Below are 26,212 nucleotides of genomic sequence, written 5' to 3'. Positions count from 1 at the left end.
GATTCCCTGGACATGAATCTGGATGAAGTGTAGTGCAGGCAGTTATGAGCTGCGAACTGAATGCGCTGCAGCATTAACTGCGATGGGGCATCCGCTGCCCATTCACTCAAAACAAAAAGATGTGAGAAATGTCTAAAAGGCTTTCAGTAAAGTTGCTCAGAAGTTGTCAAATCAAATGCCAAAGCAGAGGGATTTAGAGGGATGCATATTGCTTGAGAGTAGCTCACAGAGGTGTTAAATAGACGTTATCACTGGTGGCAGCTTCTGCAAGGTAATGGAGGTCTGTGGTCAAAGGGGACACACGTGTGTGTGTATTGGGAGGGAGGGGGGAGGCAGAGATGTGACCTCTCTTGTCACTTCTTACATGAACTGTGGGCTATGCCTATTAACCGTGGTACAAGAAGCTGTGCTTGCCAGTTGGCAGATCAGGTTGGTCAGCTGCTGGAGGGAAGCACAGCTTGGCCTCCATGTGGCTTTGCCCAGGAATGGCACCTGCCTGCTGGACACCACATGCCTGGGTTCACACAGTACATCTCTGTCAATCAAGTCCCATCAGACCCACTCCTATAACCTGCTACCTCTTAGTTCTTTGCTTCCTTGCATATGTGAATTTTCTTACTTCCCTGTGGCTTTGTTTTATTTTGCACATGAAGATGTTTGCTCCCTAATGCAGCAGGGATGCTCACAGTTCATACATATTTGGCTTAATACTCTGAATCACACTCTTGTAGGCACCTCACTAGTAACTATATTAGAGGGACCCGTGGAAAAAGCAGGCCCTTCATTTTAGTTCTGTCGTTCATGCTTCATTTCAGTGCCTGCAACAGCCACAGAAATTAATGCATAGTGGAGGGGTTTGCTTTTTAGAAACTGAAATTTGTTTGTACTTGCTTATAATTTCCATGGAGTCTTTTGTACCTGTTTTTGTTCTTTGTAGTCAACACTACTGAAGAGCTAATGAGTGAGAGTGACTGATTACAGCATACTGTACGTTTCCATGAAAACTCATACAAGGAGTTATTAAACTCAGTTTTATTAACCCTGAGTAATGCATGTAATGCCACATACAGTAAATAAGGCATTTTCCTTTCAGAATGAAAATTAGGTCATTGTGTTATGCAGTGACAGAATCGCATATGAAATTATACATTTGACTTGTAGCCAACTTTAACTACTTTTGCAAAGGGAGAAGCCTCTTTGTGCTCAACAGCCCAACTGCTTCTACCAATGTGCTGACTGGCAATGGTCGTGGAGCGGGACCAACAGTGAGGGGTCTGCAGCTTCCCTACAATCTCCAGCAGATTGTGATTCAGCTGGGACTTTGAGAAAGGCAGCAGATCTATTAAATTAATCAGGTCAAAAGAGAAATAACTAATTTTGTTCTCTCTGCTCTGTGCTGACACTTCACACGTGTGCCAAAGTCTCAGTGAAGAAGCAGTTGTGTTTCTACCCTGGGAATGAAGATAGAAAATGCCTTCGGGCTGGCTTGAGCTTGTAGCAAGAAAAGAGCCAAAACAGGTGGGAATTCAGGGATATTTTCTATTGCAATGCACAGTTGAGGTCGTAATAACATGCCAACTGCTCTGACATGCTGCTCTGCGCATAGTTACTGATGAGAGGGCTGATTCTGTTTGCTGCCCAAGGACAGCGACCGCCCAAGTGCCAATTCTTGTCATTCACTTTCAAGGACATGGGTGTATTTTGGCCCATAGCTTTAAATCAAAAGAAAACTGTTTAAAGTACTGCTGGGTTTAGCTTACTATTTCACTGAGCTATTACTGGTCTGTTAGGTAAACATTTTGGTAACGTGAATGACAGCAGCTCTCGGCTGGTACCGATGGCATCTGCATGGTCGTATCCCTTAAGTCAGCAGAGAAACTGATTTTTCTGTTTACTGCTTTGTGTTTGTCTGGTGTGTGTTTCAGCCCTGGGGAGTCTTTAGATAAAAGAGCATTGTTCTGTATTGGGTGACAGTGTGTCACAATTGTACACATTTTAGGAAACAACCTGCTCGTTTCTTATCCTCCTTGTGGGACCTGCTGCCTGCAATTTTGATACTCCTGGTTACCCAAAGGTGGCCTCAGAGCATTCCTCAGTGGCTTGTTACTGGGGCTAGTGAAATACTGACATCATCACTCTGAAGGAGTAAATCCGTGTCAACCTATGACACACCTGCAGCAGTTTTCTGTAGCAGTGCACTGGTGACTGGCCAAATCAAAGTGCCTACAAGGGGCTTCTTTGTTTTGTTTTAATAATAAACACTACTGATAAAGCCCTATTGCATCCATTAAAGGGAATTTTGCACACAGGCCTCCCAAAACAAGTGGGTCTTATTTAGTAGAAAGTGTTTTAGCAGTAGATGGGAAATTACTGGGTTGCCTGTTGTTTTTCCAGGCTTTTCCCCCCCAGAATTTCTACTCTAGGCTCTCTTTAAATTCAAGACTGTCAGTCAGTGTGTTGGTATAATTAGTTTTCGCCTTGTCATGTGGTAAGCCTCTATACACTTCAGTCCTCCCTGCACAAACAGGAATGCCCTCTTTGTTCAGCTTCTGCGGCAAAGAAATTCCTGAATGAATTTGCAGAAGTTGGTTACAAATTCCTTTCTTGACCTATAGCAGCTCTTAAAAACATTTTGCCCTTTCTGTGCCCTTTATCTGAAGAGTAACGCAAACAAAAGATAAGGCAGACTAATTCATGACCTCATTGTATTTGTTTTCTTCTTCACTTAAGGCAGAAAACAGCCCATTCCTAAAATCACTGGGCTTAATTATTTTTATGGCAAGCAAGCACTTGACACCTGCAGATATTGTAGGGTTTATTACAGAAGAACTTTTTGTTTGTAGCAAATCAGAAACCATACCACAATCTCACAAAGGGTATGTGTATAGCAGCATAGCTTATAGCTGAGGTAGGAGAAACACAGGTATAGTTGTTTTGTTGCAAATCATCCTCTGATGAAGAGAACTGACACAGGCTCCTGAATTTACCACAACTGAAGTGGAACTGTGTCCTTCCCTCAAGTAAGAGGGATAGGATAGAATAGGATAGAATAGGATAGAATAGGATAGAATGGAATAGGATAGAATAGGAGGTTTAATTATCAAGGAAAACAGTTTCAAGTGGTTCCAGAGGTGTGCTTTTTTTGGAAGAAGGTTGTTTTAAATATCAGTTTAATTATGGGCAAATGTTTTGTGGGTTTTTTTTTCTTCCCTTCCTTCCCCCCCCTCCCCCCCAAATATTTATATTGGTTCTGTTCATCCCTGTTGCTTGCAAGTGCTTAGAATTAGGTTGGTTTTGTTTGTTAGGTTGGTTTCCTACATTTAAATATTTGGGAAATTCTGTTTCTTATACCAGCCTTGAAGGGTACAACAAAGCCCTGTAGCTGTGAATGTGGGATTGCATGAATAGCTCTATATTAGAATAAAACCTTTATTAGAATAAACCAAACCAGGTTGGAAGAGACCTTCAAGATCATCGTGTCCAACCCATCAACCAATCCAACCCACCCAAACAGCTAACCCATGGCACCAAGCACCCCGTCAAGTCTCCTTCTGAACACCTTCAATGACGGCGACTCTACCACCTCCCCGGGCAACCCATTCCATAGCGCAATCACTCTTTCTGTATAGAACTTCTTCCTAACATCCAACCTGAACCTCCCCTGGCGCAGCTTGAGACTGTGTCCTCTTGTTCTGGTACTGGGTGCCTGGGAGAAGAGACCATCATCAGCCTGTCTACAACCTCCCTTCAGGTAGTTGTAGAGAGTGATAAGGTCACCCCTGAGTCTCCTCTTCTCCAGGCTAAGCAGCCCCAGCTCCCTCAGCCTCTCCTCATAGGGCTTGTGTTCCAAACCCCTCACCAACTTTGTTGCTCTTCTCTGGACTCGTTCCAGCAAGTCAACATCCTTCCTAAACTGAGGGGCCCAGAACTGGACACAGGACTCGAGGTGTGGCCTAACCAGTGCAGTGTACAGGGGCAGAATGACCTCCCTGCTCCTGCTGGCCACACTGTTCTTGATGCAGGCCAGGATGCCATTCGCCCTCTTGGCTGCCTGGGCACACTGCAGGCTCATGTTAAGCCTACCATCAACCAGCACCCCCAGATCCCTCTCTGCCTGGCTGCTCTCTAGCCACTCTGACCCCAGCCTGTAGCACTGCATGGGGTTGTTGTGGCCAATGTGCAGAACCCGGCATTTGGATGTGTTAAATCTCATGCCGTTGGATTCTGCCCATCTGTCCAGCCTGTCCAGGTCTCTCTGCAGAGCCTCTCTACCCTCCAGCAGATCAACTCTTGCCCCCAGCTTGGTGTCGTCAGCAAATTTACTGATGATGGACTCAATGCCCTCATCCAGATCATCAATAAAGATGTTAAAGAGCACAGGGCCCAGCACTGATCCTTGGGGCACACCACTAGTGACTGGTTGCCAGCTGGATGTGGCACCATTCACCACCACTCTCTGGGCTCGGCCCTCCAGCCAGTTCCTAACCCATCGCAGTGTGCTCCCGTCCAAGCCATGGGCTGACAGCTTGGCCAGCAGTTTGCTATGGGGGACGGTGTCAAAGGCCTTGCTGAGGTCCAGGTAGACTACATCAACAGGCCTTCCCACATCCACCAGGCGGGTCACCTGATCATAGAAGGAGATCAGGTTGGTCAGGCAGGACCTGCCCTTCCTAAATCCATGCTGGCTAGGCCTGATCCCTTGGCCATCCTGTAAGTGTTGTGTTATTGAACTCAGGATGACCTGTTCCATGATCTTGCCTGGCACTGAGGTCAGGCTGACAGGCCTGTAATTCCCTGGCTCATCCAACCGGCCCTTCTTATGGATGGGCACCACGTTGGCCAGCTTCCAGTCCTCTGGGACCTCGCCAGTGAGCCAGGACTGCTGGAAAATTATGGAGAGTGGCTTGGCCAGCTCATCTGCCAGCTCTCTCATCACCCTAGGATGAATCCCATCTGGTCCCATGGACTTGTGGGGATCCAAGCTGCTAAGGAGAGTTCCAACCACCGCCTCATGGAACATAGGGAAACTGTGCAGCTCCCTGGCTCCTTCTGCTAGCTCTGCAGACCAGCTGTCAGGAAGACGTTCTGCCCTTCTAGTAAAAATTGAGGCAAAGAATATTATTGTTCAGCTAATAATTTGAGAAGGTCCATTCACCAGAATCACCTTCCTGCATTGCTTTTTGTGGGACAGGACACATCCTTTTATCTTCTGCTATAGTGAATATTTATCAATGTGAGCTCATAGAATGAGTTAGGTTGGAAGGGACCTTAAATAACAGCTGGTGTCACAACCCCTGCCATGGGCAGATACACCTCCTATTAAACCAGGTTCCTTAAGGCCCCATCCAACTTGGCTTTAAACACTTCCAGGGCTGAAGCCTCCTCAACTTCTCTGGGCAACCTATTCCAGTGCCTTACCACTTACCATGGTACCACTTACCACATACTGGAAGGCTGCTATAAGGTCTGCCTGGAGCCTTCGCTTCTCTAGGATGAGCAACTGCAGCTCTCTCAGCCTGTCCTCACAGGTGATGTACTCCAGTCCTCTGATCATCTTAGTGGTCCTCCTCTGGACTTGTTCTAACAGTTCCATGCCCTTGCTGTCTTGGGGGCTCCTGAGTTGGCACAGTATTCTTGGTGGAGTCTCATGTGAGCAGAGCAGAGGGAGAGAATCACCTCCCTTGGCCTTCTGGCCACACATCTTTTGCTGCAGCCCAGGGTTTAGGTGGCTTTCTGGGCTGCAAGTGCACATTGCTGGTGCGTATTGAGCTTGTCACCAATCAGCACCTCCATGTCCCTCTCCTCAGGAGTGATTTCTGTTCATGCTCCACCCACCCTCTATTTTTCTGTTTGCGATTTCCCCAACCTGGGTGCAGTGCCTTGCATTTGGCTTTGTTCAACCTCATGACATTGGCATTGGCCCACTTCTCAAGCCATCAAGGTTCCTCTGGACTGTGTACCTTCCCTCCATCATCTTGACTGTACCACACAGCTTGGTGTAGCTGGCAAAACTGCTGAGGGTGCACTTGATCTCACTCTCCATGTAGCTGACAAAAATGCTGAACAGCACTGCTCTCGGTATTGACCCCTGAGACATGCTGCTCATCACTTGTCTCCACTTAGATAGCGAGCTTTTGACCAACACTCTCTGAGGATGATCATCAAGCCAATACCTTTTCCAATGGTTGCTCCACCCATCAAATCCATATCTTTCCAATTTGTTTACAAATTTTATGAGGGACATTGTCAAACACTTTGCACAAGCCCAGGTAAACAACATCAGTTGCTCTTCCCTTGTCCATCAATGCTGTTACCTCGTCACAGAAGGTCACCAGATTTGTCAGGCATGATATGCCCTTGGTGAAACTGCCAGTCTCTAACTTGTTTTTATGTGCCTTAGCAGTTTCCAGGAGGCTCTACACCATGATTTTGCCAGACACAGATGTGAGACTGGCCTGTAGTTCCTTGAGCCCTCCTTTTTTACCTTTATGAAAATGGTGGTTGTGTTTCTTCTTTTCCACTCAGGGGGCACCTCCCCAGATTGCCATGAAATTGAGGTATTTGACATAACCATAAGATTATTCTAATTATTCACAGTGGATGCTGCTTTAAAGGACATACTTCCAGCCTGATGATTGAAGTAATTTGCTTGTCTCATTATGTTTGCTGTGACTCCCCAAATGAGTTTCATCTTCTGTAGTATTTTTCAAAATATTTCTTTCCCTTCTCACTGTGTGAGGAAACTCCACCCTAATCAGTCCTCAAACAGAACAAGGAATATAATGCACACTATATACTGCAAGAGATAACAGCAAAACATTTTCTCTCTCTTTGGAGTTACAAGAATATTTGGTTTTACTTATCACAATAGTGGTTAATATAATTTCAGCTGTTGCTTGGTTTCTGAGTCAATGCTGCCCCTTTAAAGATAGGACCGGGCTGACCTGACCTCTTTATCTCCTCACTCTTATCACCACAGTGCCTGGTAGGCTCTGGGTCTGGCTCTCCTTAGTGTATGAGCCAACTGCAGACTACAAGATGTTGGGTTCTGGCTACCTTCAGGTTGAAAATTTTATTTTAACTCCAGCTGTCTTCTTTGGATAGTTTTTTCATGGTGTTTTGGTTTTATTTTACTGGGGGAGAGTGGGACTGGTTTTCTGTTTGGTTTGGTTTGTGTGTGTGTTTTATGCATAGTTTGAAAGGGAAATGTGTTAGATGATTCAGGCTTTAGAAAAACAGTCTTTGGATAGTTGGCACCCATCCAGGGTATCAGAAATGTACATCTCTGCAGACCACTTCAGTTCTAAAAGGAAAAAGGATTTAGTTAGGTGTTCCAGCAGCCCTGCTAACTGGCAGTCAAATCAGGATGCACTTTGCTGTGCAGCAGCATGTGAAGCAAGATAGAAACAGCCTAAACCCTCACCCTCTTTCTGTGAGTTGGGCAAGCCTGAACTTCATTTTCTTTAACACTCATGCTTATGGTATAGTCTTTAGTATCAAAAAATATTGCCAGTATATATATTTTTTCCCTACATTTATTTCCCTCCATCCTATTGCATTTTCAGGTTAGGGCAGCTAAGAGAAACAGTGCTAATGGTGCTGTTTTCAACACGGGAAAAACAACACTTAATACTCCTAGTTGTTCTCAGAGAGCTGATAAAAATGTCAGTGACTTGAGAGTAAAGGAGAAAATTAAATACATAGTTTGGTGTGTCAATTTGCAGCTTCAGATGGTTGAAACTTTTAGAAGACCATGACCAGTTCTTATTAAAAATGGATATACATATGCAATTCTCCATGGCAATTGTGATCTCCTCTGTGCAGACAGACTATTTAGTCAGCAGGAGCGGTGTCTCTGTGAGACTTGGTGATGGCAGTTGGCATTACTCCTCTGCTTCTCCCTTCATGGGAGGTATGGTGGAATATGCTCCTGGAGGCAGCACATCACTCTTGCAGCAGCTGCCTCTTCATATGCAGCTTGACATGTAATGCTTTACACAGTCGGTATACTTTGTAATTTCACTATTATAAGGTATTTCTGTGTTACTTCTGTAGAGTCTATGCCAATACAGTGAGGAAATCTGGTTCCCCAGTGTCATAGACACCAAAATGAGACTTAGGGAGTCTGAGAACCGGTTCCTTGATGAGACTCAGAGTCAGAACTAGATGTGACATCCTCAAAAGTGTCACAACTGCTAGAGAGGGCCTAGCTGCTGCAAACGCTCAGGTATGAAAATAGTGTCACTTGGACCTCCTGCCCTCCTAGATGGCAAAGTTCACCACCCTTGAGGCACTTGGTGAGGTTCCAAGCATCCTTAGTTTTGCTGACTGTAAAGCTGTGCACATGTCTTTGGGCACTCAGAGTACTGACACACTAATAGAGGAGGGAAATAGATACTGGACTAGGATTTTGTAATTCTGGTTTTCAGATTTCTTTGCTCTCCTTCCAGTGAGGATGGGAACAGGAGAGTGTTCCCAGTGAGCTGGTGAACAGGGCAGCAGGTATGCCCTGAGGAAGCGACACTGGCCTAAACCTTCCCAGAGGGGTATGTGAATGTTACAGCCCAGAGCACTTTCTGGCTGTTCAGCACTTTAATACCATGTTGTGTCTGAGCTCTAATTTTTCAAACAACAATACTATTCTGCAGTTGGCTTCCTCTTCCTTGCTTTATTGACAGTTTTCCACACTGCTTGTGTGCAAAACTGACTGCTGGTTTTGACTCTTCTTGTGTATTTTCCCACTTGTGTTTGTGATTCCCCTAGAATCTGTTGTTGCTTCCGAGTCCCCAGTTGTGTGTCTGCAGCTGCTGTCAGTCCCTGGTGATTATCACTGATGCGCTGCTCACTTCCCCTTCCAGGTAATTAATGAGTAGATTTAACAAGATTGGGCCTTAAAATCCCTCTGGTATCCAAATGACCTTCCTCCAGCTACAATATGTTTTTGTTTATTTTGCCTCCACAAAGTGTTTATTCCTGGAGCCCTCTGAACAGTTATGGTAGGAAATAGTGTGTGCGTGCCTGGAGCACCAGAAAACAGAATTAGAGGGAAAGGGCCTTTTAGTGTTAGTCTGTATGCTTTCTAGCAGGATTTAAGAGAAAGGGCCCTGTAGTGTTAGTCTGTATGCTTTCTAGCAGGATTTAAGAGAAAAGGCAGAGGCTAAGCTATATAAATTCTCTTTCTGGATTTTGAGCTACTTCACTGTAATGTCTCCATTTTTCTGCCACAGCAGCCTGCTCTTAGCCCACTCTAAAATGAAGTAACTTGTCTTACATGATGACAGATACTTGAAATGTGATACTTCAAGCTCTAAACAGTGCTAATGGTACTCAGCATCTCATTAGCGCTGCTTCATCTAGGGTCTAAACTGCTATTTTCAAGGTGTCTGGACCAGTTCTTTTTTCTGGCGCTGTACTCAAAGATAATGTGTTTGCATGTGGTCTGCTTTAGGTCGAGGATTCAAGGACTTGTGCATTTGGAGACAGTTGCAGTTCTCAGTTGCTCAGTCAGGTATATTACCCTGACTCTTGCCTTGCTCCCTGGTCCCTATTTCTTTGTATAAGGTCAGAGTCTATGAAAGTTAGTGAACAAAATACAGATGGATTTAGACCCAAGTATCACCATTAAGCACAATACTGGCAGCTCTCAGTGAAATGCTTACCAAGTAGTGTGGCTTCTGTTCCTGAAAGTTTTCTGCAGAAAAAGGGTCTTTGTAAGAAGCCTTTTTAGCCACGACATCTCTAGTGTTGAACTGTAGAAGCAATCTTAAAGAACACAGGAAGAAATATATATTCATAAAAAAGAATTAAAAAAGGACATTTACCCACTTAGTCTGCTTTGTGTTGCTAGCCCAGAATTAGTGAGAGGGAATACACTTTCATGAGGGCCAGGCAGACCCTGGCTCTAGAGACTGTGATACTCAACATAAAGAAACTTATTAAGACACAGGACTGCTTAGATTTTCCCCACTATTAATCTTTTTTTGTACAGAAAATTGTGTGGAGTGTCCTCTGTCTCTTGGTAGTAGCCAAGGGAAGGTGAGGGGTCTGTAGTTCAACTCCTCGGGTATGCTTGCAAGGTTTTTGTTTAATAAGCCTGCATATGTGGATGAAATGGAAAACCGCACAAAGCCTTTCCTTCAGAGAGACCAGACGTGTTCCAGAACTAAGCAAAAAGAAAAATAAATCAGAAAGAGGAGAGTTAGTAATTCATAATGAACAGCTGAGTGGCATTAAAGGGATGTATTTCTCCAACGCGGACCAAGTGATGCTCACAAGCTGCACCCTCGGTGGTGACACAGCTGGCAGCGGGGCTGACGCAGTTGCCTCCGGACCGAGGGTGCCCGGCGGCCCGCTCTGTAGGTGCTGCTCAGTTCGCGGGCGTTGTGCTTCGGGGGACGTGAGCGATGGGGAGGTGCTAGCGCTGCGGCCCAGACCCCCGCGGATTGGGCGGCCGCGCCCCGGGGCCGTGGGAGCTGCCCTGGGGCCGGGCCGGGCCCCGTTCTGCAACCGCCTGCCCCGCGGTATGGGCCGGGCCGGGGGGGGAGGTGGCCGGGTCGGGGGCTGCGGGGAGTCTCGTCAGGAGTGCGCTGCCCCACGTAGATACCGCCAGGGTCGGCTGTAGGATGTTCTGCCTGAAAGGTAGGGGTGCCGCCGTTTCCTGCTGGGCTTCCTCCGCTGGCTGAGGGGGGACTTCAGAATGGAAACGTAGTCCTTAAAAAAAGCCAGTGGAATGTTCGGTGCGTTGATGAGCGAGCGTATGAATCTGTTGTTCCTTTTGTGTCTGCAAGCAGGGAGCGGGACGGCGCTGCCCGCCCGGCGGGAATCCTGCGGGAGCGGCGGGGCAGCTCGCCAGACAAAAGGCCGGGCTGGCTCTTGCGCTGCGCGTCCCGGGCGGCGGATGGTGGGGGGCACTTTGCTTTGCAGGATGGACTGCTGTGGTGGCTTAGGGTGCGGAGCATCTGTAGTGGCCATACGGCACCTGAAGTTTGTTGACCTTTATTCGGTTGTGCCTTCTCCGCGCACACACGCTTCGGATGAAATGTCACCGTGTGCCCAGACAACAGCAGAGAGGCGGTGGTGCAGGTGCTGGATAGAAATGCTGGCTGCTCGGCCGGGGGATGCTTGCTGTCGTGTAGAGATGGGGCAGACCTGTCGAGACAGGCAGAGTTTCTCTGTCCAAAGAGATCTTTATTTCGTCTTTAACTGGACTTCTTAGAATGTGGTTCTGAAAACCATGGGTAGCAAAATGTTGTTGTTTGTGTTTGACGTCCAGTTTATGTTTTTACTAAAAACAGATACTCTTCTTACTAAAGTACAGTTGTAAGATGACACCAGAGAGCTGTGGCAAGGAAGGGGTTAGGAGTTGTAAAAAAGATACTTTGCCTGTGTAGGAAGAGAAATTAAGTTAAATACTGCTCTGAGTATTTTGCTCTTTTTTCTGCTTTGAAACTTCCACTGCTCTTACTCTATTAATGACTTCTGTTTGTCTAGTTTTCACTAAATGCCTTGGTAGAGTTGCTAACTACAAATTAAATAAGGCAGGAAAAATGTTCACTTCCTGCAAATTTCAGAGGAGTGAATCGGCATTTGTAGAGAAAACTTTGCACAACGTAAATTTGCTCTGCAGTGATTTATTTTAAATGAAATTATTACAGTGTACAAAGTTTAAACCCCCCCAAAACCAGCATTATTAGCATTTTATAGCTTCCCAAGAGACTTTCAGTTCACAACAGTTCAACAGATCACTGGAATTCAGAAGGCATGAAAGATGAAACTTTTAAACTTACAGATACAGGATAGAAGTAGAGAGTATGATGGGGAAAAGGTTTTCAAGCAAGGTGGGTAACCAGCCCTGTAAGAAGACTGAGGCTTCTGTCTTCTGGAGTACCTGACTGACAATGAAGCAAGAAGTGAAGTTTGTGGAGATGTCATACATGCAAGAAATGAGTTTGTACAGAAGCAAAATAATTTTTTTTTTATACAGTCTTCCATATTCAAATTGAATTGCACTATTTTTTTTTTGATGAACCCTAAGTTGTATGTGTGGAAGAAAGGTTTTTTTCAATATTTTCAGGTTTTGTTTCTGGATAAGAAAAGTTGCTAGCTAAAATACATAATAATACATCTTAGGGCTATGCTTCAAAGAAGTGGATAAATTTGTTGGATACCAATATATTTTGATTGTCATGTTTTCATTTTTTTTCATGTTTACATGCATTTATAAGCTGTTCTTTAAGTCAGGCATGCCTTGTTTTGTTAATTTGTAGTAGACCTCAAGAAGCAGCAGTTACTGGGTATTGCATTGAAAATCATGATCTGGAGCTAATCACCTGATGTGGTGTTACTGATTTATTTATTTATTTATTTGTTAACCTTAAGATGCAAAGGAGAGAAGCTGCTGCATGCCAGTCCTTTTACTGACTTGATGGTATCCTGTATAGAGAGGAAGGTTTATATCTGTGTTTGAAGCTGCACAGCACATGAGCTTTTCAGGTGGAGATTGTTTAGAATAGAATAGAATAAACCAGGTTGGAAGAGACCTTCAAGATCATCACGTCCAACCTGAGGCTCTGAGGGCTCAGGAAGATTGGAAGTAGTTGTGCTGGCACTGCCCTGGCTGTCAGCTCCCATGACACTTTCTCAGTCTGACCTGGTGAGCAGTCGTGATCAGATGAGTTAGTCCCAGGTTTGTCCTGGGACCAAGTCTGTGTGTTTGGTGGGTGTGGATGCAATGGTGTATGTATTAAGTCAGTTATTAAATCCCTACCCTAAAACTCAGTTGCCGTGAGCTCTATGGGCTTGCAGACTCTAATTGTTTATTTTTTTCCCAGGTTACTGTTTGCTTGCTCTATGAAAGTCCTAACTGCCAACATGGAGTCTCTTGTTGCCTTGCCCTGTCCAGCTGCCCCTTTAAGACTCTTGGGGAAAAGAGGCAATGAGTGCTGGGTGCCTCTGCCTATGCATGGCAGGTGAACCTGTGTCTTCTGCTTACAGACAGACCTGAGCTCTATCACTGCGTTGCCTGGTGGCCCTCACACCTCACTAACCCACAGGCAGCACACAGTTCTTCAGCACAGCCCTTGAGGTGACCTCCATCATGTCAGACACAAGTTATATAGCTGTTTGATGGAAATGGGGCATCTGCAGCAGAGGCAATGCTCTGTGCCTTTTGGACTGAAAACATATAAACAGAAGAGTTAAACACATTTTGCTATAAAAGAATTCCTCGAAGGGTCATGAGCCAGTTCATTGGCATGTGCTGAAAAGTGAGTTTAAGTTTCTGTAATATTTGCCTAGAATTTCTTCATAGCTTTTGTAGGAGAATAGTGCCAGGAAACACTGTAAAGCAAGCATGTGTGCTTACTGCTTGCCTGCACTTGGGAAGTATTTTCCATCCTTGCTTGTCTTACAGCTGTGGATTTGAGAGGGAAGTATTTTATACTAATAATAGCAAGAAATTATGATAGAATCTCTCCATGAAAAGTCCCAGGCATGTGCTGTTTGCTCCCTAGAGAAGGGTTCAACACTGGAAATGAAGAAATTTTTTTTACTGTTTTTTTGTGAAAGATCACAGGGCTGCTCACCAGTTGTCTTGCATGTTCTGTGCGTGTCAGGGCATTCCTTGGATTCCTTTCTTGGCAATGTCCTCATAAAATATCCAGTGTTTGAAATCGGAAACAGATTTTCTATCATGTCTTAAATGCATTTTCCAAGACAGGCTAGGCAAGCAAAAATTTGTCCAAGTTGCTTTCGTGTTTATTTATTATGTTCTGTTTAAAGTTTGGGTTTCTTTTTTCCTTGTTGGGGTGTGTGTGTGTGTGTGTGTGCATAACAGGAGGCCAAAATGAGGGAGGGGATGTACTAATTTAAGTGAAGATTCCTGGTGGAATCTAACGAGTTCAGTTTAAGCCTGAGGCTGATCATGGGGCATTTATTCCTCTGACTTAAGTCATAGAGAAATAAAAAAGCCTGAAATTGTGTTCAATCACAATGGGATTCATGAGTCAGACCCATTCTTTTTGTAGTTGTTTCTTATATCGTATACAGATTGTTTGAGTAGGCTGAGTAACTTTGAGGACATTTCCTATCCGTAATTAATTCAAAATACAAAAACAGCTTGAGCAAATGCAGAATTAGAACAAACAAATGAGAACTAGGATTATGGCTTTGAGATTGGAAAAAAAAATCTACTTCTGAAAGGAGAGCTCTGCTATTTTTCTTTGTTCCTCCAGGTATCTTACTGCATTACTTTCTGCTGTGCTTCTTTCAGTTTTGGGGGGATTTGTTTTCCCTCGCTGATTTTCCTGCCCATATTCAAATGAACGGCTGCCTGGTTCGTCTCAGATGCAGCTGTGGTCTGCCACTCTCCTTGTCTCTATGGGCTGAATGTAAGTATTCACAGTTACACCTGTGTGAATGCTTGACATGCCAAGAGAGCCACAGAGAGCTCTGTCACACATGGTGTATTCATTTGCTATGGGCAAACCCAGTTTTAATTATTAAAGAGATTATAGTGTTTAAGATTGCTTAAAGTTTGGCGGGTATGTTGGTTAAATGACAGCTCTATTATGTCCTGCTGAAGGAAGGAGCAGTACAGAAGTGGGAAAGATATGCCTATGGCTGAGGATGACCAACAACATCTGCCACAGGACTGGCCTCTCTCCACCGGGCAACAGGGAATGGGAATTGCTTCTAACTGTGCCTGGAGGTCTAGAATGAAATTGAACATAACGGATGGAAGATTGTAGGTCTGGATAATAACGTTTGTGCTACAGTTAGCCAGATGCTCAAGAATACAGAAGATCCCCATGGACTTCTACTTTTTCTTTTTCTTCCCCCCCCCCCTTAAGTATTGTTGGACTGCTCCACCTGTGGCTATGCTCCTGTCCTGTAATGTGGTACTTGAGCACCCAGAGGAGCAGTGTTTCTGCTTGGATGAAATCACAATTAAATACATTGGAAGGGGGCAGGATATATAAAAGCCAAGTGAATTTCCAAAGCAGCAGAGTGCCTGGGTGGCTGAGCTGTGGCTGTGCCTGCACTGCCTGCCTGTCTTGTTTCTTGGCTCTGTTTGCAGCAAAGGGGTCAAATGGAAACCTTGGAGAGAACTTCTGCAATGCTGACCCATTGGAGGAGGGTGGTGTACCCTAACTCTTGTTTCTGCACTTGAGAGATTTCATCTTAAATCCATTTGTTCACCACATTGTGTAAGCAGCTCCTGCTGTTTCATTTGACTGACTCTGGAGGAGACCACCAAATGGCATGGGCACAGAACCTGCAGAATAAATGCCTATTGTTTGCTGTGGGCTTGCTTTGCCCTTTATTTTGGCCATAGAACAGGGTGTGGCTGCCTATTTTTTTCTGTTAATTTTTTTAAGAAGGCAAATGGCAGTGAGTGAAGCAGGGTGAAAATAACCAACATTACATAAAAACACCTTGTGTCAGGTACACCAGCCTTTCCCAGGGCACACAAGTCTTTCACCCTAAAGTGGCATGGTGACAAAGCAGGTTATATAGGTTTAAGCTATGAAATCAGTTAGTATTGAACCTCTCCTTCAGTAAAACTTTTAGCTGATGATTGAACATATGGAGGTCAGGGTAGATCTCTGTGTGCCCAGCTTTCAGTGCTTGTATTCAGCTTGTGCTTTGCAAACGTAGTGCAGTATAAATACACACAAGCAGAAATACTTGATGTCTATTAGTTTAACTTAGCTGGTGTTCAGTCTTTTAAGACTGAAAATTGACTCATCTGCTGTCACAAGTGTATCATTAACACACAGCTTTTCCTTAGACTCTATTTTCATGTTCACCTGAGCATTTAATGCACACTGGACCTTTCTGATGCACACTGGACCTTTCTGCTCCACACCTAGTTCTTTCCTGCAGGCTGTAACAGGAGCCATTTGCACAAATTCACACAGCATTGCAGTTCCAAAGAGGCCCTGTTGGTAAATGAATCGTCAGTGGAGAGATCATCTGCTGTTTTCCTTGACCTGCTTCTGTTTGCTTTTAAACAATATCTATTAACCTTCTTCATCATTTGGAGGGCTACAAGTACAATGCAGATGGTGATTGGTGTGCAAAGCAGTAGTAGAGGGCAGTGAATTTCTGACAGATTGCAGCAAGAAGACAGCACTTAATTCTAAGCAGTAAAAAATGGGCAGGCTGGAGAATGTTAAAACAGATGTAAGAAGTAGCATGTGCAGCTGATTGGATTCATAAGCATTGAAAGAATTTAATGTTGAAGTGGTCTTTGAAACAGCATGCACTTACTTGGAACCTATAAATATCTTCATACATTTTTCAGAGGTTTAAGCTTAGTAATGATTTCACATTGTTTAATGCAACAGCATTACCAGATTTGTACTGTCTATGCTTGTCAGTCTTCTGTATTGGCTTTCTTCCCTCCCCCCACAACAGCATTTGTGCAGAAGACCACTGTTACTCCTGGGAAAATGCCAGAAACCTTTGTGAATGGGAGACCTGTTCCCTGTGAAAGCACATTGCCTGGTATTAAGAGATGGAAATTTTGTTAATTCTTTTATTCAGAGTCCTGTCACAGCTGTGATCTTGCTTGCGGTTAATGGCAGGCAAAGCAGTCTATAATTACCCCAGGCATCTTTTTCAGTACTGTCCCAGTGTTGTCTGAATTACAGTCCTCTAGAGCATCCCCCTTTTTTTAGCTATATTAAAAAAAAATGAAATCAGAGAATATTCTTGGCATTTGAATCTCTTGCCTAACTTTTAGTCTTTCAGACCTTAAACTATTTTAAACCTAATTGCTGGCGGTATGTAGAGGGATTATGAAATCATGGCTTATTTAGTCTAGTTGGTAGCTTAGGAGGTAAATACCACAAGGAAGGAGGAAACCTGTTGAAGTCAAAGGAGAGTATTGGCACAAGATGAGTGGTTATGAGCGGCTTCTGAATTAATTGAAGTCAGACATTAAAAGGTCCCAAACCATCTGAGAAGGGAAGTTGTGGAACAGACTTCCAAACAGGATAATGTAGACAAAGAAGTGTTTTAAAGACTGTTCTCAGTAAGTTTGGGGAGACTTTAAGTCAGAATTTCTGAAGCTAGCAAGGGAAGTTCGTGACAGGAGGCCGTGGCGCTACGTGAAGGCTTAAGGAGGGGATTGCATTTGTGCATATGTTGTAGTCATCCCATGTCTAAGTGACTCTGATTCTCCTGTGAAGAGCAGGAAGAACTAATTACCCCTTTAAATATGTAATTGTAGAAATTTCTCTATATTCAGATGTTCCTCAGTTGAGGCTGGTCACAGGGAAAGGCAGGATATGGAGCAAGGCGTGCTGTAGCTCCTCACAGTGTAGGTGTGCCCTGCTTACCCCAGTCTTCCTTTTAGACTGAGCAAGTGGTACTGCTGAGGCAGAAACCTCTCCATGAGCTCAGCCTGGCCTGGGCCCCTGGGCATCCCCTGTCCTCTTCTAGTGTTGGGTGGGCTGCACTTGCCTTAGAAGTCTTACCTTACAGGATTCTTGCCCTCGCAGGGGCTTTGGACCTCACAGATGCACTTCAATTTACTCTTGGCCTTGTCCTGTCACTCAGTGTAGTTACCTATGTAGGGAGGTAGTGCCAAGTCTCATGTAGACTGCCTGTTGCAAGGTCTTTAGTGGCTCACTATTCCTCCTCATCCAGACCTGTTGGAAATCTGCTCTTTGCAGCACAGCATTCTAGCCTCCTTTGGTTTCTGGTTTTTAACCCATCCCCATTTTGATTTGAACTCATCGGTATTTGTTGAAACAAATAAAATAGTAGTTTTCCCATAGTGAATGCAAGAACTAATACAGAGACATCTTCAGCAACAGCAAATCCTGCATTGTAGGAATTGGTTTTTGTGTCTCTTAGTCTTAAGAGAATTGCTGCATCTTTAACATGCTTATGTAGAATAAAGAAGCATGACACTTAAGTAATGAGGAAAACCCAGGCTTTTCCTCCCTGCATTTTTAAGGTTAACTAGTTGGATACTCTTGCCTGAAGACGTTGCAGGGAGATTTGTGTTGAATGGGAAGAAAGCTTGATGCCACCTGAATGCAAAAATGTACCCTTGTTCAGGCAGTTTGCTTTTCTGCTTTGTTTGTGTTTTTGCTGGTGAGCAGACTGGAAATGAAACCCCTAGACAACTGAATTAATCAATTTGCGTGTTTACACTGGCACATATACAGATGGCTGCTCTTTCCAGTTGATTTTGTGAAGGTCACCCACTGGACTTCTACTATTTTTTCACAGAGCAGTAACTCCAGGTGCCGAGAAAGGGCACTAGTAGGCTGTGTAGCAGCTATAACAACTGCATTGAATCCATTCTGTTGGAAAATCATATATTGTAAGAACAGTTGTCTTCTGTAACTCCGTATTCTGCATGAAAAAGCAGTCTGGAAAGTTGGAATGGAATGGAATGGAATGGAATGGACCAGGTTGGAAGAGACCTTCAAGATCATTGCGTCCAATCTATTATCCAACACCACCTAATCAACTAAACCATGCAACCAAGCACCCTATCAGGTCTCCATCTAAACACCTCCAATGATGGTGACTCCACCACCTCCCCATGCAGCCCATTCCAATGGGCAATCACTCTCTCTGTGTAGAAAGAGTTGGTTCTTTGAGATACAGAAGTGACAAGTCAGTATGATTTTTCTGTAACAATCAAGACTACCTGATTGATGATAAAAGGTTTATGCATCATATGAACTCAAGAAGAACATTCTTTCTTTGGGTGTGATTTTTGTTTTGGATTGAAATGTTGCTATTTTGTACTGCTCTTCATTAGCTTAATCTTTCCCAGGCGTATTTTTGTCATTACTCTTTCTAATAGCATTTGATGCATTCCTCTGTCATGATTTATAAGATTACTTACTCATTTTGAAAAACCTTGATATGGCCTGTTGGAGAGTAGGTGGGCTGTAATTAGTGCTAACTAGCTTATCTTATAGAAATATGATTTGAGTAAATGTGACATTTCAGATTAAAAAAAAAATAGTGCTAAACCATTCCAAGTAAAGTGATATTTGATATAAGCTATTGTTTTAGTTCTTTAAACATACTTCTTTTTGCTGAGGTATAACCTCCCCGTGGGCTCCTGACAGAAGCGTGTGACAGTTAATTTTTTCATTGGTTGTGCATTTAAAAATAATAAAACTACCTTACCTTAAACTCACAGACATGCTGGAGGGAAGGGAGGCCATCCAGAGGGACCTTGACAGGCTGGAGAGGTGGGCACAAGCCAACCTCATGAGCTTCAACAAGAGCAAGTGCAGGGTCCTGCATCTGGGTCGAGGCAATCCCAGGCTCAAATACAGGCTGGGCAGTGACTGGCTGGAAAGTAGCCCTGAGGAGAGAGACTTGGGGGTGCTGGTGGACAAAAAGCTCAACATGAGCTCTCAGTGTGCACTTGCAGCCCGCAAAGCCAATCAGATCCTGGGCTGCATCAGGAGAAGTGTGGCCAGCAGGTCAAGGGAGGTGATCCTCCCCCTCTACTCAGCTCTGGTGAGACCCCACCTGGAGTACTGCATCCATTTCTGGAGCCCCTATTACAGGAGGGATATGGACGTGCTGGAACGTGTCCAGAGAAGGGCCACAAGGATGATCAGAGGGTTGGAGCACCTCTCCTATGAGGACAGACTGAAGGAGTTGGGGATGTTCAGTCTGCAGAAGAGAAGGCTCCAAGGTGACCTCATTGTGGCCTTCCAGTATCTGAAGGGGGCCTACAAGAAGGCTGGGGAGGGACTTCTCAGGATGTCAGGTAGTGATAGGACTAGGGGGAATGGAATGAAGCTGGAGGTGGGGAGATTCAGGCTGGATGTGAGGAGGAGGTTCTTCACCATGAGAGTGGTGAAGCCCTGGAATGGGTTGTCCAGAGAGGTGGTTGGGGCCCCGTCCCTGGGGGTGTTTAAGCCCAGGCTGGATGAGGCTCTGTCCAGCCTGATGTAGTGTGAGGTGTCCCTGCCCATGGCAGGGGGTTTGGAACTAGATGATCCTTGTGGTCCCTTCCAACCCTGACTGATACTATGATACTATGATTATGAGAAGCTATGTCTACACTGTCAAGTTTCATGACAGAAGAGAGAGCAGATCTGTGGCATGGAGTAGTTGTTGATGTCCTTGTGCCTGCAATGCAAACTAGTGGCATGGAATGTGGAGATTCTCAGGGTCATGCCAAAAATCCCTAAGTGTCCAGTTCTGGGCCCCTCAATTTAAGAAGGACATTGAGACACTTGAACGTGTCCAGAGAAGGGCAACAAGGCTGGTGAGAGGCCTTGAGCACAAGCCCTACAAGGAGAGCTCCCAAACAGAGAGGGACCTGGGGGTGCTGATTGGCAGCCGCCTAGTCATGAGCCAGCAGTGTGCCCAGGTGGCCAAGAGGGCCAATGGCATCCTGGCCTGCATCAGGAATAGTGTGGCCAGCAGGAGCAGGGAAGTCATTGTGCCCCTGTACTCTGCTTTGGTTAGGTCGCACCTTGAGTCCTGTGTCCAGTTCTGGGCCCCTCAGTTTAAGAAGGGCATCGAGACACTTGAATGTGTCCAGAGAAGGGCAACAAGGCTGGGGAGAGGCCTTGAGCACAAGCCCTGTGAGGAGAGGCTGAGGGAGCTGGGATTGTTTAGCCTGGAGAAGAGGAGGCTCAGGGGTGACCTCATTGCCCTCTACAACTACCTGAAGGGTGATTGTAGCCAGGAGAGAGTTGGTCTCTTCTCCCAGGCAACCAGCACCAGAACAAGGGGACACAGTCTCAAACTGCACCAGGGGAGGTTTAGGCTCGAGGTGAGGAGAAAGTTCTTCATGGAGAGTGTTATTAGTCTTTGGAATGTGCTGCCCAGGGAGGTGGTGGAGTCACCATCCCTGCAGGTGTGTTCAAGAGGGGATTGGACGTGGCACTTGGTGCCATGGTCTAGTCATGAGGTCTGTGGTGACAGGTTGAACTCGATGATCATTGAGGTCTTTTCCAACCTTGGTGATACTGTGGTACTGTGAAAGTGTGGCTGAAATGTGTGCCAGTATGCAAGAAGAGCTTTTCAGGCTGGAAAGTGAAAAGCTTAACCATTGAGTTTCTTATTTTTATGGCAGTTCCGTCTGATAGATTGATATTTTAAAATAGTTGCATTATATTTTAATGTATTTGTGTATAAAATATTAGCTGTTGCTCTGTGGTTTGAATTCAGTGTGAACAAATGCCTCTGCCCAGCAGCAGATGACTCTTCAATGCTGAGTATTGTGCCCTACAGACTAGGAAGTTTTGACGCCGTGGGGGTGGGTATTACCTAACAGTTTCTGTCTAAAGCAGAAAAGCAAACAGATTAGCTCATCTTCTGACATCTCAAGATTGTTTGACTATGCACTGAAGGAGCACTCTATTAGTAAAGCTCAATTTCATGGTTTTTTCTTTCCTATGTGGATCTCTAGCAGTTCTTTGTAGGGCACTCATTGAAGCACTCTGACCATGTGAAACCAAATGGTTCTTACAACTACCTGCTGAAAATTAATGCTCTCAATACAGATTTGAATTCTTGTGCCTGTTGTTTTTTACTCTTGAAAGCCCTCCTTGCTCCCCATTACACACCTGGCTGAAGTAGGCCATCCTTGGAACGTGTGTGTCCAGGAGGTGGCACTGTGTTTTGACAGTACTGATGGTGTGCATGAACAGAAGGCAGTGTTGGCAAAGCATTTCCTGCAGGAAGAGGAGGGCTAGGATGCTGTAGCCTAATGACTGAAGGCTGCTTTATGAAGTTTGCTCTTGTGAAGTAGTATAAGTTGTTTTGTTTTTTTGTAATGGAAATCCCACTGTGTGTGGCCTCTTCCAGTGAGCTGCTTTGGTGTTAGAGAGGTCACTGCTGCTCTGTATTGGAGCTTCCCTCTTTGGGCTTTTAAATCCATTAGAGGAGTGAACAGGAATGAGAGAAAATAGGAGTGGGGAGATTACTTCTTTCTGTTACCATGGTAATGAGCTTAATGAGCAGATCTGTAACTGGTAATCCTACCCATCTCTGTCTGAATTGCCATTTAATATGAGTTGTAAAATAAGCTGCTAGAGATGAGTCTCCTTTGCTCACAGAGTGTGTGGGTGTACCACTGTTAGCAGTGCTGCCTTCCGTTGTGGCTCCAGACTGGATGCTGCCTTCTCCCTCTGCTTTTGGCAGCATTATCTTTGGCTCCACATTTTGAGAAGGGTCAGTGTATGCATGGGGCTCTCCCTGGAGTAAGGCAGCAAGAATGGCTTTTGATTCAACCACCAGTGGTAATATTGAATTACTTCTGTCTCACCAACAGCTGTCATATGTCCTGAATGTGCATCACCTTCTTCCCAAAGGCAGTCTGTTGCACAGAATGCACCAACCAAAATGCTTTCTCTTTCTGTATGGCAGCAGAGCTAAACTGGAAAGGCACAGAAAGGCTTTTCTGACGTACCCACTGCTTATACAGCTGGCTTTATTTTCTTTCTCATTTAAATATAGCAAAGCAGCAATCAAGAGTTAATATCAAATGTATGACATTGCTTGTTGCTCTTAAGAAGGCTTCCTAATTGAAAGTAAAGATGAATAATGAGACCACAGAAGTGCAATTCTTAAGTTCCCAGGGACTGCTTGCTTCCTGTTTGACAGATTCATAGTCAGTTAAAAAGTGAATTGCAATACCCTGAGGTGGTTTCCACCTCCCACCCCCTCCCTCTCCCCACCCCCCAGCCCCCCACCTTGTTTTGAAATTCTTTAGCTTTTATCTCTGTAGATATGTTTAAGGAACAGGAATTAAGACTTTAGACATGCTACATTAATAAACAGGAAAGAGGGAATGTGCATACACAGGCCAGGAGAGCATGACATCCTGTGTCCAATCTGGCCATTGTCAGCTCTTGAGGACAAAATCATAGAGTGGTCAAGGCCAGAAGGGACCTCCAAAAGTCATCTAGTCCAACATCCCCATAGTCAGCAGGGACATCCTCAACTAGACCAGGTTGCCCAGGATGTTGTGGTGCTCCTCTGTGACAGGCATGTGCTCAGTCATGCAAGTTGTCCAGCTGTAAAGGGAGGATATTTCCTCTCCAAGAGTATTATTTTGAGGGTTAGTTAATGCTATGTGGCTCAAATGAAACGAGATTAATGTACAATTGTTGTTCTTCTTGTTTGTTTTAAAAATAGTTGTTAAAATATGGTTTAAAACCTCCACTTGATCAGCCCAAAAGCACAGAATACGTCAACCCATTGCTGCTAAAAATAGGCTCACTGTCTAATTAGGGCAAAGTTTATCCCTTTGGATTTCTGCAGGCTCTCTTCAGTTTCCATTGTGGTTGTTGGGCTTGCATGGGAAGTTACTTTGAGGGGTTTTGTTGAGCATGGTGTTTGTAAAAGTGCCATTATCTCCCTACATTGTGCATATTAGTGCTTTTCCTTTACCCAGAGAATCTGCAAATTGTACATAAAGGCATTTCATACCATTTCTTGTGTAGCAAATTTATAGAGATTATCTTAATAGCAGAGTAGTTGTTAAGATTGTGTGTGCTGGGTTAATACAGCCCGCTCTCCCCCCTTCCATCCCCCCATTTCTCCCCACACAGATGAGAGGGAAAGTAACACAAAAATCCTGGCTTGAGGTAACAAGATGAGATAGAGTTTTACTGGAAATGAGATCACAGTTACCTTACCCTGTTTGCAGAAAGGCACAGCAAAATGCAGAAGCAGCAGCAGATGCCCCTACACCTGGACCTGCAGCCAGCTCAGTGGAAAAGACCAACACCCCAAACCTGGAAACAGCAACTGGAATGGGAAGCTTCCCATGTTACACTCTGAACTACAAGCCCCATCATACCTTGTTCCAGTCAGCACTTTGATTTTGAAGCTGGCATGACAGCAGCATGGTATTGAGTATCAGCAGCAGATCCCACTCAATCCATGACATTCTCCACCCCTTATTCTATACCATCTGTGTCATGCCAAGCAACAATTAACATTAAACAACACACATCATTCACTATCCATTCTTACTCAAACTGAGATTACTTTGCAGTACACAGAAGACTTACTGCATATGTTCTGGAGCTCCACCATGTTCCAGTACAGTTTGGATCAGTCCATGACCAGTCCAAATGATGGGGCTGTAACATTTCCACTCTGGGGTCAGTCAATTCCAGTGACTCCTTCCACCCCTCCAAGTGCAAGCAAACTGTGGCTTGCATTCTGGTGCTCTCCTTCCGAAACATTCAGGTGTTGGGATCCCCCTATCCCACCAAAAACACAGATGATTTTCACCCCTTATAGTTTGATGGCATCTACTGAAGTTTTGTACTCTTGTGGGTTCAATTTGGCAAGCTATTGGTTCTATCTGATTGGAGGCAGGGCCCCTCTAATTCTGACTGGGATCACTTGCAACCTGTGAAGATGGTTTGGGCATCTCTTCATGAGGATCAGAAGCAGCATCAGTTCTTCTGCTCTTTTTGGATGACTTTTCACTGGAATCTGTGGCAGCATTCTTCTGGGAATAATTTCCTTGTAATTTGTGTACTTGTGCAGCCAGGACTCAAGTGGGTTTTCCATCCTGCTTCCTCATGACCTCCCTATGGTCATGTAAGTAAAACCACAGGGTATGCCATGGTATGTACCTCCCAGATTCTTTCCTTTGGATAGGGAAGGACCTGCTCCTCATGGCTGAAACACAGGACCATACAGGTGGGGAATAGGATTCACTTGATCTTCCAGGACAGTTTTCACATCTGAAACACAGGCCTGTACAGAGGAAGAGGGACTTTCATTTCATTGCTGGGGCCTGCTAGTCATTTCATCCACTGTTTGTCCTTGGACATCTTACAAAGCCAGAGATAAAGACTGACATGACGTGACACGAGTGTACTTTGTGATTCCAAATCACAAATCCTAGAGTACCTGTTGGATATATCATATAGATGTGCTTTTCACACTCCTGTGTGTAGTGAGTCATCACTGTGATTGCTGTTCTCAGAACTAAGGAGCATACATTCTTGTCTAATAAAAAGGGATAATATTTTCTTTGGTTGCTGGTGTTAAATTTTGTTTTGTGCAATCCCTGAGTTAGTCACAGTTTGGGAAATCTGTCAAACTCTCAACAGTCTCATCTCATCATCATCTGGAGAGGAGGAGACTCAGGGGTGACCTTATTGCTCTCTACAACTACCTTAAGGGAGGTTGTAGACAGGTGGAGGTTGGTCTCTTCTCCCAGGCAGCCAGCACCAGAACAAGAGGACACAGTCTCAGGCTGCACCAGGGGAGGTTTAGGCTGGATGTTAGGAAGAAGTTCTATACAGAGAGAGTGATTGCCCATTGGGATGAGCTGCCTGGGGAGGTGGTGGAGTCACTGTCATTGGAGGTGTTCAGGAGGAGACTTGATGAGGTGCTTGGTGCCATGGTTTAGTTGTTTGGGTGGGTTGGATTGGTTGATGGGTTGGACATGATGATCTTGAAGGTTTCTTCCAACCTGGATTATTCTATTCTATTCTCTTGAGATGTTACACTGTTTCCAGTATAATGTAATCAATTATTTTCCCTAATAATTCAAGGTCTCCCTAATAGAACTTGACTTTAAAGATGTGGTTTAGCAAGAATGAAATATGCTTATAAAGAAGGAATATGCGTGTTTAATAGTCTACTTAGAACATTCCTACTTGCCTTACAAATAGTTCAGTTTTTAAAAGGTGTGAAAAAGATGAATGAAGGAAATAAAATGATCTTTTGGGGGAATCTTTATATAAATGATGGCCCAAGGCTGAGAAAAATGAACAGCCTCACTTTTGGGATTTGAAGCTATATATATTGAAGCTATGGTGATAGCTTCAATAGAATAAATTGACTTTAATCAGAAATCTTATCATAACATTTTGGGTGACATTTTGATTTGGGCAGACTTAGAAATTATTGCTCTATATAGGCACAGTATAAAATAATGATTTAGGGGATTTTTGGGGGAGAAAACTAGAAGAGGCAATGTATATAATGTCTTTCTTGTGTCAGAGGGTATATCCTTTTCCTAACTCTTCATGGTTTTGCATTTGCTAGTAGCTGAGATCATAACCATCACCAAATCTTTTATTGTGTACATTACCAAGATCTTCCAGTCTTCAGTGAAAAAAATGATTCTGCAGGTAAAAGATTTGTGGGTGTCGTTAATGCCTACCATATGGTAAATACATTTGTTAAACTGGATTTCAGCACAGATCCCATTATTAGGCATCAGCCTTAC

The 26,212-nt window shown here is 44.4% G+C and overlaps 1 protein-coding gene across 5 annotated transcripts in view; it reads left to right on the top strand.

Annotated features, from left to right (window-relative positions):
• NHSL1 (NHS like 1) overlaps positions 1-26,212 on the top strand; it is a 207,471-nt gene that overhangs the window by 95,404 nt on the left and 85,855 nt on the right. Inside the window, exon 1 of one of the 5 annotated variants that reach the window (XM_068150558.1) lies at positions 10,566-10,638. The exons of the other annotated variants lie outside the window; for them this stretch is intronic. Coding sequence (XP_068006659.1) covers positions 10,623-10,638 — 16 coding nt within the window. The 5' untranslated portion in view covers positions 10,566-10,622. Of the gene's footprint in view, positions 1-10,565; positions 10,639-26,212 lie in introns of those variants that run through there. 5 annotated transcript variants of the gene reach the window in all.

The sequence above is a fragment of the Melanerpes formicivorus genome, unplaced genomic scaffold (assembly GCF_026170545.1).
Source record: "Melanerpes formicivorus ecotype bairdi unplaced genomic scaffold, bMelFor1.0.p_v2 SCAF_2, whole genome shotgun sequence".
Lineage (NCBI taxonomy): Eukaryota > Metazoa > Chordata > Aves > Piciformes > Picidae > Melanerpes > Melanerpes formicivorus.
Note: the sequence above shows the minus strand (reverse complement) of the source record. Positions and strands in the feature narration are given on the sequence as shown.